General features: G+C 46.1%; 1 protein-coding gene across 18 annotated transcripts in view; it reads left to right on the plus strand.

The window, feature by feature from the left end:
* Nucleotides 1–828: 828 nt before the first annotated feature.
* The window catches only part of CDC123 (cell division cycle 123), a 54,500-nt gene continuing 38,013 nt past the window's right edge, over nt 829–17,315 (plus strand). For 6 of the 18 annotated variants that reach the window (XR_014784539.1, XR_014784537.1, XR_014784540.1 and 3 more), the window contains exons 1-6: nt 6,929–6,972; nt 7,783–7,904; nt 9,318–9,389; nt 10,829–10,895; nt 12,630–12,662; nt 15,265–15,360. Coding sequence is in view for 14 of the 18 variants with exons in the window: in XM_084811565.1 (XP_084667691.1) it covers nt 7,831–7,904; nt 9,318–9,389; nt 10,829–10,895; nt 12,630–12,662; nt 15,265–15,360 (342 nt within the window). In the remaining 4 variants the exon portion in view is untranslated. Of the gene's footprint in view, nt 932–6,928; nt 7,639–7,782; nt 7,905–9,317; nt 9,390–10,828; nt 10,896–12,629; nt 12,663–15,264; nt 15,361–17,315 lie in introns of those variants that run through there. The other 12 variants (XR_014784538.1, XM_084811566.1, XM_084811572.1 and 9 more) reach the window with 7 other exon arrangements.

The raw sequence follows: 17,315 nt of genomic DNA on the forward strand, positions 1-17,315 counted from the left end.
CGTGGGAAGCAGCATCCAGACAACACGTAAGATGTGTCGTACTGGCATTTCCAACTTCCCGAACCCGGCATGCCCCCAGGAATACCCTGTTTTTGCCGCTCCACGCTCCTCTTCCGAGCGCAGAGCATGGGGCCATTCCATGCTGCCTACAAGGCAGTGTGGGAGGGGGTGGAAGTCGGTTCCCGGAAACTGACCTATGGCCGTCTAGCCGCTGACTAGCAGCCACAGGATTGCACCCTTACCTGTTATTTAAGTGTAATCTATACTTTATTTAAATTTAAGATTTATTTCACTGTGGTCCTTTTAAACTCCTCCCCTTCAACACAGAATGTTCTAACTGATACATTTCCAAAGTGTAATATTAAGAGATTAAAGGAAAAGCCTAGCATTTTGATATACCTAGGTACTGCAGAGTTATTCTTTACAAATTGTTTCCCCTATGAGGTTTAACTCTATAGAAGTACCTGAATAGTTTATAGATTATATTGTAACGATTAATTACTTCAAATTAGCAAAGTGAAGTTGATGCTGTCAAAAGTATCGTATACTTGAAAGAACATAAAAAACCAGCATGGTCAAAGACTTTCAAACTTCGCAACATTGTACTGCTGTACAACAGAAATTTTAAAAGCTCTCAACAAAATTAATCGCTACTGTAAAGCAGGTTAAAAGCAGCTGATGTTTGTGATAGACATAAGTGCTATGGACCAAGTGCCCTCTTGTACTGTCTACAGTGTAATGACCTAGAGCAAAGTACAGTCCTGCTGAAGTTTTCAACCCCCCACCCCCAAACCACATGAAACTTTGGATCCAGTTACTGAATAGGTCACTCCGGGAGAGAGCGGAGGACAGGAAGGCCTGGCGAGCTATGGTCCATGGGGTTATGAAGAGTCGGACACGACTTAACGACTGAACAACAACAACTGAATAGGTATCAAACCAATAATGTAAACATTTTTCAATATTGTTTTAAAATTCTGATTTTAACAAGACAGTCAACATACTTAAGTTTTATATTGTATGTATCCGTTATTTGGTTTATGATACACACTTAGCACACCATGATGTGCTATTTATTTATTTTTTATTTATTTCATTTATATCCCGCCTTTTTTCCTCCTTAAGGAACCCAAGGCTGTGTACATCCTCCTCTCCATTTTATCCTCACAACAACAACCCTGTGAGGTGGGTTGGGCTGAGAGTCTGTGACTGGCCCAAAGTCACCCAATAAGCTTCCATGGCCAAGTGCGGACTAGAACCCGGACCTCCCGACTCCCAGTCCAACACTCCAACCACTACACCACACACGTAAAAGTTGTATTTTCTCTAAAAAGCACAATTTGATCCCACCAATTTGTCACAGGTGATAAGAAGCAGTGTTTGAACATGCTGTTCAGAAATAAATATTGGGATTAAACCATGTATCCAGACAGTTTACCATCCCAGGGTCACTAATGCTGCAAAGAAACACTGCACTATAAAATTATCCTGTGAAGGCAAACCTCCCTGAAACAAGGACTTCCAACTCCTTTTGATTTCAACAGGCTGGAATGATCCGGACTAAGGGTGCAAACTTATGCATGTTACGACAGAAATATGTCCTACAACTCCCAGCGTCGCCCAGTCAGCATGGGAGTTGTAGGACTTTTTTTGTCTAAACATTGATAGGATTGTTCCTTAAATTAGTCACACTTTAGTCCCACTGAAACCAATGGGGCAAATTAGCCACAACTAACTTTAGTCATGACTAACTTGTCCCTTTTTATTTTAATGTAGTTTCGATCCAACCCAAGAAGGATAGTACAGGAAGATTTCCTAAGTCCTTGTGGAAAGTGTAAAACAAAGGGCTGCATGTCAACATATTTTTGGTAGGATGGTCCTGCAGATTCTAAGGGTATTTTTGGAGCAGTTCCTTTACAGGAACAGCAGGGGCAAGTTATCTCCATTTCCCCCTCCACTCCTGCTGCTCTATGCAGTTGTGCAGTTTGTAGTCACCAAGACAAATGCAACAGTTACTTGTAAGTAAGCACACTCCAACCTCCAACCTGCTGTGTAAAGTGGTAGGCCAGCAGAGCCGACTCCAGATTTTTATTTAAAATTATTTCTAGGCCACATTTAAGAGTGGAATCCTCTCAAGGTAGCACCTTCAGGGGACCTGGGCAAAGTGCCCCCTCGTGGACTTACCTGATGGCAGCAGCGTTCCACCATTGTAATTCCCACAGTGCCTTGGAACACTAGTTTGGGGGCATACTGGGAAAATTACAGTGCTGTAAAACGTATTAGAAGGTGCCCAAGACAGGGCATCAGCAGCAGGTTCTGATACCAACCGCACAGGCAGCTGTGCTTACTCACGAGTAGATCTGATGGAGGAAAGGGCTTGCTTTGCTGCTTGAGAGTGAGCTAATTACCATCAGGACTTCAGTTACTCAGTGGCAAAGGCTGTTTTGTTTCCCCAAGCTTTTAAAAACCTTTATGAACCACCTTGTTTGATCTGGTTTTCCCACGGCTTTAATTGCTGTGTTACACTTGAATTTTTGCGTTATTTATACTGTGTTTCTAAATTTGTAAACCATCCTGGAATCTTACCACGGTTTGCATAAATAGCTAAGTTTAGGGTGCAAACCCATGCATGTTTAGACAGAAAAAGAGAGCCAGTGTGGGGTAGTGGCTAGAGTGCTGGACTGGGAGTCGGGAGATCCGGGTTCTAGTCCCCACTCGGCCATGGAAGCTCACTGGGTGACTTTGGGCCAGTCACAGACTCTCAGCCCAACCCACCTCACAGGGTTGTTGTTGTGAGGATAAAATGGAGGAAGGAGGAGGATCATGTACGCTGCCTTGAGTTCCTTGGAGGAAAAAAGGCGGGATATAAATGCAATCAATCAATCAATCAATAGTCCTACAACTCCCAGCATGCTCCAGCGAGTTTTATGCCTAAATAGGAATAGGCTTGCGCCTGGAGGGAGCAGTCCTACGGCCGCTAGTCAGTGGCTAGACAGCCATAGGATGTGTGGTTTTCCGGGAACCACTCTCAGAGCCTACGCTCCGAGGCCGGTTCCCGGCGAACCAACCTTTCCCCGCTTCCTTGCTGGCAGCGTGGAACAGCCCCGCGCTCCGCACTCGGAAGAGGAGCGCGGAGCGGCCGAGACAGGGTGTTCCACGGGGCACCCCGGGGCAGGGAAGGCGGAAATGCCGGTACAACACACCCAACGTGTTGTCCGGCAGCCTCCCCCCGCTCTCCGCCTTCCCGACACCTGCTGTCTAGCCGCAAATGCAGGGCAGGAGAAGCGTCGAGGGAACGACCCCCTCCGTGCTCCCCGTGCCCTGCGTTGGATAGGCGGCCGCCTCTCCCCACAGGACCGCGCCCTCGGTCAATGAAGCGTTCTCCTGCGCACGGTGAAGGGCGCTCTTTACATTCACGGTCACTTCACGGTCGCCTGGACTCTCCGCGAGCAGAGCCCGGGCCTGCACTCTGCAGATCAGTGGTCTTGGCCTGCACAAGGCCCCAGGTTCGATCCCCGGCTTCTCCAGGCAGGGCGAGGAAGAGTCCTGCCCCAAGCCCTGGAGAGCCGCTGCCTGTCAGTGCTGACAATACTGGGCTAGGTGGGCCAACGCGCCGACTCGGGATAAGGCAGCTGCCTATGAGGCCCTCCCTGACCCCCCGCCGCCGCCGCCGCCGCCGCCGCCCCCCTCGAAGAGGCGCAGGGCGCGCCTAACCGTTTTGCGACACTGCCGCTCGGACGCCCGCGTGGCGCTTTGCGACGCCTTCCGACCTCGCCGCCGCGCTCGCCCGGCTTCCAAGCGGGGGGGGGGAGCGCCGCTCAGTCACGCCCCGCTGATTGGCTGGCGGCGGCGCGAGTCAGGCGCGGACGGCGCAGGGCTTCGGCTCCCCGCCTCTCCCCGCCTGGCGCTGGCTCCCTCGGCGAAGCCAGGGGCAACGCCGCTCGCGGGGCGGGCCGGTGGAGGCTGCGCGTGCGCATTTCGGCTCTCTGCCCCCCCCCCCCGCTGTCCTTTGCTCTGCCCCTTCGAGCGATGTTAAAGAGGGATCGAATGAGGAGAGGCGCGCGCGGCAGCGAACTTCGGGGGTCGCTTCGGAAGCCATGCTGGGTCTCTCCCGGGCGGAACTGAGCGCTGCCCGCAGAAAACGACGCGGAAAGCCCGGATTATCACAGAACCGTGGAATAGATTATCTGTCATAGAATAATTATAATGATATAATTAACAATATAATTATGATCTTTGATAATTATTTATCATAGATTATCACAGAATCATAGAATAGATTATCATAGAATAATTATAATAATATAATTAATAATATAATTATAATCTTTGATAATTATTTATCATAGATTATCACAGAATCATAGAATAGATTATCATAGAATAATTATAATAATATAATTAATAATATAATTATAATCTTTGATAATTATTTATCATAGATTATCACAGAATCATAGAATAGATTATCTATTATAGATTGTTGTTGTTGCTCAGTCGTTCAGTCGTGTCCGACTCTTCGTGACCCCATGGACCACAGCACGCCAGGCCTTCCTGTCCTGCGCTCTCTCCCGGAGCGTGCTCAAGTTCATATTAATTGCATCGGTGATGCTATCTAGCCATCTCATCCTCTGCCGTCCCCTTCTCCTTTTGCCTTCAGTCTTTCCCAGCATCAGGGTCTTTTCCAGGGAGTTTTCTCTTCGCATTAGGTGGCCAAAATATTTGAGTTTCAGCTTCAGCATCTCTCCTTCCAATGAGCACTCAGGGCTGATTTCCTTTAGGATGGACTGATTTGACCTCCTTGCAGTCCAGGGGACTCGTAAGAGTCTTCTCCAGCACCACAGTTCGAAAGCATCAATTCTTCGGCGCTCAGCCTTCCTTACAGTCCAGCTCTCACAGCCATACATTACTACTGGGAAAACCATAGCTTTGATTAGACGGACCTTTGTCGGCAAGGTGATGTCTCTGCTTCTTACTATGCTGTCTAGGTGTGCCATAGCTTTCCTCCCAAGGAGCAAGCGTCTGATTATCATAGAATAATTATAATAATATAATTAATAATATAATTATAATCTTTGATAATCATCTATCATAGATTATCATAGAATCATAGAATAGTAGGGTTGGAAGGGGCCTACAAGACCATCGAGTCCAACCCCCTGCTCAGTGCAAGAATGCAGGAATCCAAGTCAGGTTCTGATTGGAAACCAGCCTCAGTCGCACTTTGAATGTGCAATAGTGGGCTAAAGTGCAGGGCTTGTTGTAAACCCCCACTCTCTCTCATCCACAGCTCTCCAGCATGCAGTATTGCAAACAATTGTAGTTGCTTTGCCATCGCATGGCAATAAGAAATGTTCAAAAAGCAAAAAAAAAAAAAAAAAGTATAGTCACACGAAGGAAGAGCTGAGTTAGAGTATAAATTTAGTGGAATAGTGGGCTAAACTGTCTGTATAAACTGTTATACAGACAGTTATAGTGAAGAGGATCTCAAGAGCCTCTTGTTGAGGGTGAAAGAGGAGAGTGCAAAAGCTGGTTTGAAACTCAACATTAAAAAAACTAAGATCACGGCATCTGGCCCCATCACTTCCTGGCATATAGAAGGGGAAGAAATGGAAGCAGTGACAGATTTTACTTTCTTGGGCTCCAAGATCACCGCAGACGGTGACTGTAGCCATGAAATTAAAAGACGCTTGCTCCTTGGGAGGAAAGCTATGGCCAACCTAGACAGCGTAGTAAGAAGCAGAGACATCACCTTGCCGACAAAGGTCCGTCTAATCAAAGCTATGGTTTTCCCAGTAGTAATGTATGGCTGTGAGAGCTGGACTCTAAGGAAGGCTGAGCGCCGAAGAATTGATGCTTTCGAACTGTGGTGCTGGAGAAGACTCTTACGAGTCGCCTGGACTGCAAGGAGGTCAAATCAGTCAGTCCTAAAGGACATCAACCCTGAGTGCTCATTCAAAGGACAGATGCTGAAGCTGAAGCTCCAATATTTTGGCCACCTAATGCGAAGAGAACACTCTCTGGAAAAGACCCTGATGCTGGGAAAGACTGAAGGCAAAAGGAGAAGGGGATGGCAGAGGATGAGATGGCTGGATAGCATCACCGATGCAATGAATATGGACTTGAGCACGCTCCGGGAGAGAGCGCAGGACAGGGAGGCCTGGCGTGCTGTGGTCCACGGGGTCACGAAGGGTCGGACACGACTGAACGACTGAACAACAACAAGACAATTGGTATACAGACAATTGTCAGTGTAAAGTGTTGTTTTTAGTGCAATAGTGGGCTAAATTGCAGGGCTTCTTGTAAGCCCCCCCACACACACAGCTCTCCAACGTGCAATATTGCAAATAACTATATTTGCTTCGGCATGGCAATCCGAAACGTTTAAAAACCACAAAATGCATATTCACACGAAATAAGAGCTGAGTCAGAGTACAAGCTGCCGCCTTTGCTGCTGCTTTTTGTTTTTTGGACGGACATGGCACGATCCAATCGCAGCTTAGGCAAAATTCCGGTTTCTCGATTGTTTTCTATTCGCAGGTCTCGCCTCCATCCTGGCCCCCCCCAAAAAAAAATCTAAAGGAAGCTGAAAGCTCCGTCCCTGACTGGTTTATAATTTTCTTATCTCTATGTTGGTGGCGGACGCAAAAAGCGGCGCTCCCTCCACGAACCGTCTCCAACAGCTCCCATTGATTGGGTCAGCCGTGTCCGTAGTAGAGCTGGTCCAATCAGAGTTAGCCTTTTTGATCTGCCTTATGGTGATTGGTCTCCGTCTCCCCCTCCGTGAGGGAAAGGCGAGGGGGCGGGCGGTGCCGGCCAGGCTATCTCTAATTAGACTGTCGACACGCTTGTACGTCCTTAGCCCAATCAGAGCCACCAGCGTTGTCCCGCCTACGCTGTTGATTGGGTTGTCAGTCACGACGGGCCTGGGGACGGGAGGGAGGTAATGTGGCGGGCGGAAAGGAGCCCCCGGTGAGGAGAACGCCGCGGGCGTGAGGCGAGGCGAGGCGAGGCGGAGCGGAGGCCGCGGGAGGAGGCCTCACTTACTATAAAGTGATAGTAATAGCATAGCGGATAACTGGCGCTCACACAGCGCTTCGCCTTTGGTTTATAAATATAATGTCTCGGCAAGAATGTAAAAGCATCCGGCGAAGCGGGTTCTGGAGCACGGCCATTTACGCCGCTACAGGACTTACCTCGGAGTAGACCGGTGTAGCCTCGCACTATCCGACCTATGCGTGGACAGAAAAAAAGGCCTACAACTCCCAGCATGCCCCAGCCAGCCATGCTGGCTGGGGCATGCTGGGAGTTGTAGGCCTTTTTTTCTGCCTACGCACCCGTAGGAGTCCGTCTTTATATTATATCGTTATATAATACTAGCTTTTTATTCATGGGAGATTCCTTTTGGACCGACTGATTACGAGTTTAGGACGTGGCGCTGCCTTGGGGCGACTGCTGTTTTCGTCAGAGCAGCGGTGAGGCAACCTGGCGCCCTCCAGATGTGTCGTTCTACGACTCCCAGACAGCTCCCATCAGCCCCAGCCAGAATTAATTGGGGATTATGGGAGTTGTAGCCCAACGTATCCGGAAAGCACCAGGATGGGGGAGGCTGCATTACAACATCTGCTGGTTTGACAGGTGCTGGGACTATCAAAATGGGTAGAGGGCTGGTATTTAGCGACGTATTTGCCATTTTCTTTACCTGTTTTCACTTGTTGCCTCTCTCTCTCTGCCTGTTTTGGGTGCCTTGGGAGTTATATTGCCTCCTTTCCTTCCCCTCAGATCTGGCATCCTGCCCTGCACACAGCAAAGGGTGGGAAGTGCAGAAGGATGAAGAAGGAGCAGGTGCTAAACTGTCAGTTCTCCTTCTGGTACCCTCATTTCAAGAGCCAGACCATCCGCAGGTGAGAGACAATCCATTGAGGCAAGGTCTTTCTTGAATTAAGTGCTTGGGAGCAAAGAATGGGAGGCATTGGATTTTGCTTTCTCCACGTTCTCCTTCTAGCCTTTCAAGCTTTGAACAGAATATTTATTTATTTATTTGTTTGTTTCTATACCGCCCAATAGCCGAAGCTCTCTGGGCGGTTCACAAAAATATGTATTATTTAATATCAGCCTCCACATAGGTAGATAAGACCTCTACTCAAGGGTCCCACACAAACAGGACCCTTTATTTAGGTTGCATTCTCCCGTAGCATTGTCTGCTAATACTTTTTTTTATGGAAGATAGCACTGGCTAGTTTACATTTTCAGGAACAGGCTAAGAGCCTTTCTGTTTGCATCAACATGAAGAAGTGATGCCTTTCCAGGAATTAAGTTATGCACAAGAACCAAACCCCTTAGTGCAGGGGTGGGAAACCTGTGGTCCTCCAGATATTGTAGTCCAAACAATTCCCATTATCCCTGACCATTGTCCATCTGGGGCTGATGGGAGTTGAAGTCCAACAACATCTGGAGGTCCACAGGCTCCCCAGCCATGGTGCAAACAAGCAAATCTACACTGGTATAAATCTGAACGTTTCTGTTTTTCATACCTTGCATCTCATCTTCCAATATCATATGATCTCTAAATACTACTGATGGCAGGTTCCTAGAATACATTTCTTGTTATTTTGAGCATTCCAGGACTTCTCAGGGTACACATTTGCATGGGCAAGTATCACATGAGATTTGGGCAATCACTGATATACTCAACAGCAGCACCTGTGATAGCTAGGGAACTTTATTCCAACCTCTGAGATTACAGAAATTGTTGCTGGCCTTATTTTTTATTTCTCATGCTGTTTTCCATGCAAGAGTATAGGGAAGGGAAGGGCTGCTCATCATCTGGATAAGAAATATATTGAGTGGGCCTTTTGACAGCAAATATTTACATGTGGAGCTGACATAAGAAAAAGTAAATGGTTGTATCGCCAGCCCTTTAGAAGTAAGTTATTAGGCCCAAAAGCCCACGGGACTGGGAACTCTAGTATGCATTTTGCATCATTTAAATACCGATGTAAAAGAAAGTTGAGAAAGAAATTCTGCTTCATATTTGAAGACGAAATACTAAATATGATGACACTATATGTTTTGCTTCTTGAATAAGGTCTTTGTACATTGCTCCCTCATTTCACTGCTGTTTAAAAAAAAATTTCATTCTTGGATCCAAAGGAGTTTTTTCCCCTTCTTTAAAAATATTTTGTGTTAAGCTGATATGGTTAATATTACTAAATTACACTAGCAACAAATATCTACATACAACATAGAGATTATTGGCATATTTTCTGTATATTCAGACTTACGCGTTACTCTAAAGGATTTTTCCCCCCATTCAGTATCATTCTTCCGCTGCCACAGAATGTAAAAGACTACTTGCTGGATGATGGGACGTTGGTAGTTTCAGGCAGGTAAGGGTATCTGTTGTTTAAAGATTTATATGTATTTTAAGGACAAATCGGAATGGATTGCTCAGCCGTTTCTCTCCCACTCCAGAGGAGTGTGTGTGTGGGGGGGGGGGGGGGAGCTAGTTTTTCTCCCATGTCCGATGATGAGCATGGCTTTAAAGCCAGAATAGAATGCTCATAATATGTTCAGTATTAAAACAGATCTAGAATAGTGTTTCTCCAACTATTCTTTAACTGTGGCTGCAAGTGGGACAACAGAAGTGCAGATGTGACCTCAGTACATTTATTGTGACCTAAGTTTTAAAACTTGTCATTTCATTTTATTTTTTGCATGGCTGTGTCAGGATTCCTTTTGCCCCCACTGAACTTCAAATGCCAAAACAAACACAGACAAGAAGCTTCAAGCTACAGCTTTTAATCCATTACTTCAATGGGTCATACAGATGCAAATTCTCAGTGACTCTCAATCTACAAAGGAAAATGCCTTCAGGGGGTTCAAAAGCTGAAAGTTGCTTCCGTTTGAAGAAAGGCGGGCTCGCTATTCTAACTTAAGGGGTAGGGGGAGATCTACCTCTCGTGAGGCTTCTAAGTGCAGCTGTTCACGCCAAGCCAATTGGGTAGACCAAGTTCCACCCCGGCCATCTCTCTCTTGGCTCTGCATCTGCGCCTGATGTCTATGAATTCAGGCTCTCCAAACCCTGCCTCTCCCTGTTCCCTGTCTCTCGCTGGGGCTGAAGAGGGGCCTTCTCTGTCCAGCTGGACCTTTGAAACCTGAAGAGTCTAAATAGCCATGTCTGGAACAGCCTGGGAAACTACCTCCCCCATGTCTTGCAGTTCTTCTGCAGAATCTGAACTACTCTGCCACTCCCTGCACTCAGAGGCAACCCTGACAGGCTGCAAACCATTGGAGGTGGGGGATACTTGTCCCTTTCCTGTTCCCTGCAAGGTCTGTGACTCGGAAGAAAGTGTCCCATCCATTTTTTTTTATGACAAGCCAAAGGACTGAGTGCATTATGGGACAAAAAGCGGAAATCGGGGTGGGGAGGTCCCCCCATGGTTTTCCTGATTGCAGCTCCTTCTCTTGTCCATAGAAGTTAATGTGGCAAAGTTACTCCTTTGACATATGGGGACTGAGGGGAAAGGGCTGGGTGGATGTTCAAAAGTCCCTTATGGCCAAATATGAGAAATGATGACATACATTTATATGACTTTTTGATTGGGGAAATGATTATTTCATGGCCAAGCCAGTAAAATTTCATCTTGGAGTTCATATGTACAGTGTGTCCAGGGGCTTAAGTTGACTATTTCTGAGGCTCTTTGTCATTTTAACTGGTGTATTCTACAGAAATGAAGCGCTGGTCAAACTGAACTTGTTAGATGTCAAAATGTTAGATGTCGTGGTTTGAGATTAAAAGGTTTCAGCTTCTCTGCTTCTGTCCTAGGGAAGATCCTCCAACTTCTTTTCAAGACAACGATGATGAAGATGGTGATGAGACAGAGGAAATACAGGTTTGTACAAACTGTAATAATTATTCTTAGGCTCTTACAGTCTATGTTGGTATATCTAGGTGACCTTAGGGTTACCAGCTTGCAACCTAGAGAAACCCCCTGTGCCTTAAAATTTGCTGCTGAATTGGAAGATGAGGCGATAACCTCTTCTTTGGCCTGTTCTTCATGTGGTCCTCCTGTATGCTTTTGCCTGCTGTCCAATGCACATGGAATCTGCATTCTACCACAGGGGGAGGCTCTCAGTTGGAACCTGACAACCCCACCACAGTTGCTACAGGACAGCCACTGCAAACATTTCCCCTGGAGACTGTGTTGGGAGTGGCTCAGGCACACTCCACCTTGCCTTCTCTCTTGTGTGTTTTTGACTGGTGCCCCTGGCTCAGAGACTTGGCAATCTGTTTTAACCCAAGTCATCAAAGCTGAATGGGATTGGGATGCTTGCAAACCAGCTGCAGCAGCAAGAGAAGAGGGGATCCTTTAACTAGATAGATTTGGCGAGGTAAGATTTTCCCCCTTTCAGTTGGCAATTCTCATCTGAAAGCCGCATTTGGCCCCACACTGCTTTTTGTGGTCTCATCTCTTCCTGTGGCAGGTGGTCAATGACTGCTTGTGATCTGGTGAGTGCTTCTCCTGACACAAAATGAGATTGCTGCAGAAGCCTCATTTTGCACTGGAAGGGGCACCTGCCACACCGGAAGCAGCCTCCGCTGCAACAAACTAGATGTGACGTTGAATGCATCTTTGCATTTAACATGCAGGTTTAAAAAATATGTAAATAGCATCAGCTGGAGGGCGCTGGTAATTATTGGGGTCACAACAAGCATGGAGGGGGAGTTTCACCCTTTCCTCCAAATACAAATAGTGATTCCAAGGAAGGGGTTTTCCTCAGGACCTCAACAGGACAGGAAAGGGTCAGTTTCCCCCTTCAGGCCTGCTATGACCCCAGTAATTATCAGCCTTCCCAGCAGATGCTATCTGCATTTTTTTAAAACCTGCACCTCCAGTTTGGCCCTCGGTGTTGTACGAAGAGGGAACATTTTCCAAGGTGGAGTGGGCACAAGGTAGATTTGGTTCTGCTGGTAGATCTCCAGGTGATTTGCAGTAGATCAGCAGGGGTTTCTGACTCCTGACTGTTCAACAATATAGCAATAACATAAAAAAAAATAGAATTAGGCTGCTGTAATGACGAAAGTTTGGGGGTGGGGGGAACCAGGAGTGGATGAGCATGCGAAAGGGCTGTGAGCTAAGCTCTAGTACTTAAAACACATTCCTGGGATGAGCACTTGCTCAGAGGCACCTTTGTGAAATATTAAATATATGTGTCGATTTCCTGGCTATGACTGGTGGACCCCAGGGTTCTAGTACAAAACCAAAGTAGATGAGGTATGCCTGAGGTCTGTCCATCCCTGTTCCAAGGCACAGGTGGTGCTGCATTCTACACTTCCTGAGCAATGGTACAGAGGCTTCTGGGACATCTTCTCATTTTGCCCTGGGAGGGATGTCTGCAAGCTTTGAAAATGGGGGTGGGGGAAGACACTCCCTAGGCAAAGTGGGGGAGGGTCTGACTCTTGATCAACGTAGCTGGAGAGAGTCTGCCCTCCCCCCTCCTGAAGAAATTGGTCATCTCTGCTTTAAACAGAGTGGGATATAATTTTCAGCGACATCACCTGAAACATGCTAGGGCTTCTTTTAAGGGGAAAAAACACTTTTGCTTTTTTAATCTTCCCTCTTCAGTGGTCCGATGATGAGAATACTACAACACTTACGGTAAGGCTCTTCTTATTTAATGTTTTAATTGCTGGAATTATAGTGGAACCGAACCCAACTTGTTCACGGAAAAGGCAATGGCTTGTCATGGTAGTACATTTAAAACCAACTAATACTGTGTGTGTGACCTTATTAATCAAATTGAATAGTATTGTGTTCAAGACATTAACATATTGTGTGATACTGATGTAGCACCACAGGGCCCTCTGGAGTGTCTGGTAAATTGGCACCCTGCTAGGAAAGCTTGAATAAGTTTACATCCTGGTTTTTGTCTCTGAATATGCTTCTGGAACATAAGCTGTTCCGCACAGTGCTCTGTCCAGTTGGAACTGGCCTGCTCTTTTTAGATATAAGTTTAGAGTAGTTAAGAAGGTGGGTTCAGAGTCTAAGTAATTTTGTGATACGCTGGATAGACAATTGACATCAGAAATGGAGCTTATCATCCTTTGGAAATAGCAATAGCCAGAGTCTGCTAACAAGGTAGCTTTCACTGATCTCAGATTCCCATAAATATGTGATTTTGCCCCCATTCTGAGTCTTCATAGCAACATCTAATGAGGAAGCCAAGATATTCTCTCTCACATCAACTTCTTGGCAATGAACTCTGCATATTCTCTGAAACCCAACATTTTACTTGAGTAGGTATATGTAACTAGCTACGTTAGATTGGCTTCATTGATGTTATTTGGAAGTGTGTGTGTGTGTGTGTGTGTGTGTGTGATTGCAGCCATCTCTTCTACCTTTTATTTCCCCCCTTTTTCTATTTGGATAATTGGCTGTGTTGTTTTAAAAGGGAATTTCTCACTAAAACCTTCCCAATGTGCAGGAATGCATGGTTGCTCAGCTGCTGATGTGTCTTCAGGATATTTCACAAGGTTTTGTTAAGTTTTGTGTTTTCTGGGCTTTGGGAAGGTAAAGCCAAAGCGCCTTCATTTTTAATTTTTCCCAGAGCTGGGCTGAAGGGAGGGGTCCTGGGCAGAAAGGTCACATCTCCCCAAGCTGGACAGACTAGGGTGTTCACATGAGGATTAGCCTGTGGTGCATGTGCACGCTACGTTTTTCTGATAAAATCACTCTATTCTAAATCATTGATCAGGTTTGGGCAACACACCACAGCTCATCATGGGTTATTTAAATCGCACGGGTGCCATGGGATTTAAAGCCCATGGGTGCCAATTCGAGTATGCAGCCCCTGCCCTGGGGTTGTTGTGTTGTGTGAACCCAGCTAGTGTGGGTTATGGAAGGGTTGTTTGTGCGGGGGTTGGGTATTCCAAATGGTGGCTGTACACACCCCTCGCACACCGCAGCCTCACCATGGGTTATTTTGAGCTTGGTTTTACTTTGGCTTTATGTACTGTAGCGTTTTTACTCTCTGCTGCTGGCCTTATCTTGATTGTATTATGCACTGGTTTTATACGTTGTTTTATTATTTGTATTTTATGTTTTAAATTTATTATACACCACCCAGAGAACTTGGTTTATTGGGTGGTATAAAAGTGCAGTAAATACATGCATATGCGTGTGCACACACACACATATATATCCTAATTTGAGCATTCATATGCCTAACAGGCTAAAACAACCCTTTTCAGGAATTAAAAATCTTCCATGGAGAGGCCCTATATCTGTTTTTTATTACTAGGTAAATGCCTGTGGAATTTCCGAAGACAAGTAGCCCATTTTCCCCTTTGCCCCTGGTGACTTTCAGGCTTGGCATTTGCCAGCATGACTTCTATCCTGGCAAGCACGAGGGAGAACCAGGTCTAGGGGAGCAGGCTTGGCCACGGCAGTGGCCTTAATGATAAGCAGGGAAGTGAGGGGGCTTCTCCCCTGCTCCAAGGCCAGCTCCTGTGCTGAAGAGGGCTTCGTGGGGGGCGGAGCCATTGGCACACCGGAAGTTCATTGGCCCAGTCTCTCCAGTCGCCTGTTAGCTCTCTCCCTTCTGATGTTCTCTGAACATGACTGAGGAAACATGGGAAAAATAATTTTCTGCAGCACTTTTCCAAGAAAGGTTGTTATAGTTTCAGTTATTCACTGTGACTTGAATAGCTTGGTTTAATTGTCAGCATTTACTTCCTTTTTTTTTTTCCTTTTTTTTTTAAGTCTCAGGTGTTTTGGTTGCACACAGGACTTCAAAATCCAAGCAAGTTAAATCAAGTGAAACTGCGGGTTTGGAGGGGTGGGGGTGGGGAAATCCAAGATCCTAAATTGTTGATCAAATGTCTACTCTGAACCTAAACTGCAGGTGCTGTTGTAAATATCAGCTTGTAAACAACAACCAGCGTGGCTGCAGTGGTCAGAGTGCTGGACTGGGGCTCAAGAGATCTGGCTTCTAGTTCCCACTCACTAGTTCTCACTGAAGCTGACTGGGTGACTCCCATTCTAACCTACCTAACAGGGTGGCTGTGATGCTAAAATGGAGAGGAAGACCACCATGTAAGCTGCCTTGGGTTCCTTGGAGGAAAAAAGGCAGGATATAAATGTAATAATAAATAAATAAAAATAATAAAATAAAACCTCAATAGAAAGTCATTTCTAAATCTGTCCAACATATGCCTGGTTTTGTTTCTGCAAGCTTTTTCTGTTTTTATTGACCATCTAGGCACCAGAATTCCCCGAGTTTGCACTTAAAGTGGAAGAAGCCATCAGTTCTCTGGGAGGCAGTGTTTTTCCGAAGCTCAACTGGAGTGCTCCAAGGGTGAGAATGTGAATTGAATCCTAAATCAACTTAAATGACTTGTAAAATGTCAATATTTCCTGAAGCTGCCTAGGAAGTGAAAGAGAATAATCGCAAAGCAAAGAGTGAGTGGAGCACAGGCCAGTTTCTCAGTGGATGGAAGTTCGGTGCAGCCAGGTCAGCATACTGTCCTGCGCCTGGCTTGATTTCCACACCGTGGGATCACGTGGGTGAGAATCCTGTTCTGGCTGTTAGGAATTCAGAGGAAGGGAAGGGGCTCCCTTTCACCAGTGCTCCTAGGAGTCAGCCATGGCAGGAGAGGCTTCAGGAGCCGTTTTGCCATTTCCTTGTCCCACTCTTCCCTGAGTGCTCAAAGAGGGAAAGGAGCTGGAGCAGCCCCTGCCAGCACTCCCCCACCTGCCGCTGCTCAGCAGCTGAGTCTGTCTCTTTAAATCGGCAGTTTCTATCTTCATCTAGCAGCAGTTGCCTTTGCCAAGTGGGGGGTTATCAACTGTCAGCCAGTGCTGGAGAAAATGAAGGACTTCCTTAAAAGGCTGAGGAGCAGCTCCTTTTATTCATTCATTTATTCATTTCATTTCTATACTGCCCAATAGCTGACCCTCTCTGGGCGGTTCACAAATTAAAACCGCAAAGCACAGGATAAAACCATATAAAATATGAAAGCGTTAAAACTGCAATATAACAGTACAGCCAGAATCAGCAATGCAGAGATTTAAAATAGAGATTTAAAACACCAAAGCTAAAAGACTAGGAAGCTAAAATGCTAAAATACTGGGAGAATAAAAAGGTCTTCACCTGGCGTCAGAAGGAATGCTTTTCCCTCTTAAGAGTGTGGGCAAAAGTGACAGCAAGCCAGGCATACAAGGCCTCTCCTGCCCTTGTCCATTGTTCTAAAAGCTGGTGGAAAGGAGCTCCTCATCTCCTCAGAAGTCCAAGCGGGTGGAGGAGGACTCTCACCCAGGCATTCCCCCAGTACGTGGACTGAACCGTTGGTCCACAAGGAGCTCTTTGGCCATTGGGTTAGTGTAGCCCAGACAGCCTCCTTAGCTCACATTGGCAGAAGCTCTCCAGGATCTCACGCAAAGGTCTTTCCCAGCACTTTAACTGGCAACACCAGGGTTGGGCCTGGGAATTTCTCTCTATAAAGCACACACTCAATCACTGACCCTTCTCAAGCATGCTGCTTATATCATACTGTATCGTATATCTTACACTTGAACTTGCAAGGGTATATTTGAACTTTTCAAAATCTGGTAGCTGTTCATCAGCAAAGAAAGTTCCTGAGTTTTCAAATTCTTTTTTTATTTTTAAATAAGAGGAATTCCACTTTGGTAGAAGTCATTTGAAAGAGAAAGCTTAATGTGGTCCAGGTCTATGCTGTAGTGACATTGTAACTTGTGCAGATGGGCACAGCCTGTGCTGATCTGGCATTCTCTTTACTTACCAGGCAGATAAGAGGTGATTAGCACAGGCCAGTTGTCTGAAGGCATACATCCAGTCCCTGAAGAAAGCCATATGCAGATATGGTCTAAGTTACAGTTAGAAAGACCAGCCGCCAGATAAAAGTTCTGGCTCTCCACGTTTTGCTGAGAAGTAGTGCAGCTGAGGGGAAAGTTTAAAAGCTTAGTCGTACAATCTCCAAATATGATGTTTTCTGAGATGTGGAGCAGAAATTGTGCAATTGCTTTGATTTTAAGACTGCAGCCCAGGGCTTACTCGCTTGGGCATGAGGTCCATTCAGCTGAATGGCCTTTATTTCTGAAGTAAGCGAACATCGAATCAAGCTGTAGAAGTAGTAACTGCAAATTTGATGAGTCTTGCATGATGGTTTGTAAAGAAGCAAAAATGTCTTCTGCGCGGTATTTCAATCTTTGCCCTTTAGGTCAGCACTTTAGGTAGCATTCCATGCCTAGCAATGCTTAAGAGCTCCTTGTGAAAGGAGCTGGTTGTGGCCA

The sequence above is a fragment of the Heloderma suspectum genome, chromosome 7, assembly GCF_057233095.1.
Source record: "Heloderma suspectum isolate Gila_16-S chromosome 7, 16-S_ref, whole genome shotgun sequence".
In the NCBI taxonomy this organism is placed as follows: domain Eukaryota; kingdom Metazoa; phylum Chordata; class Lepidosauria; order Squamata; family Helodermatidae; genus Heloderma; species Heloderma suspectum.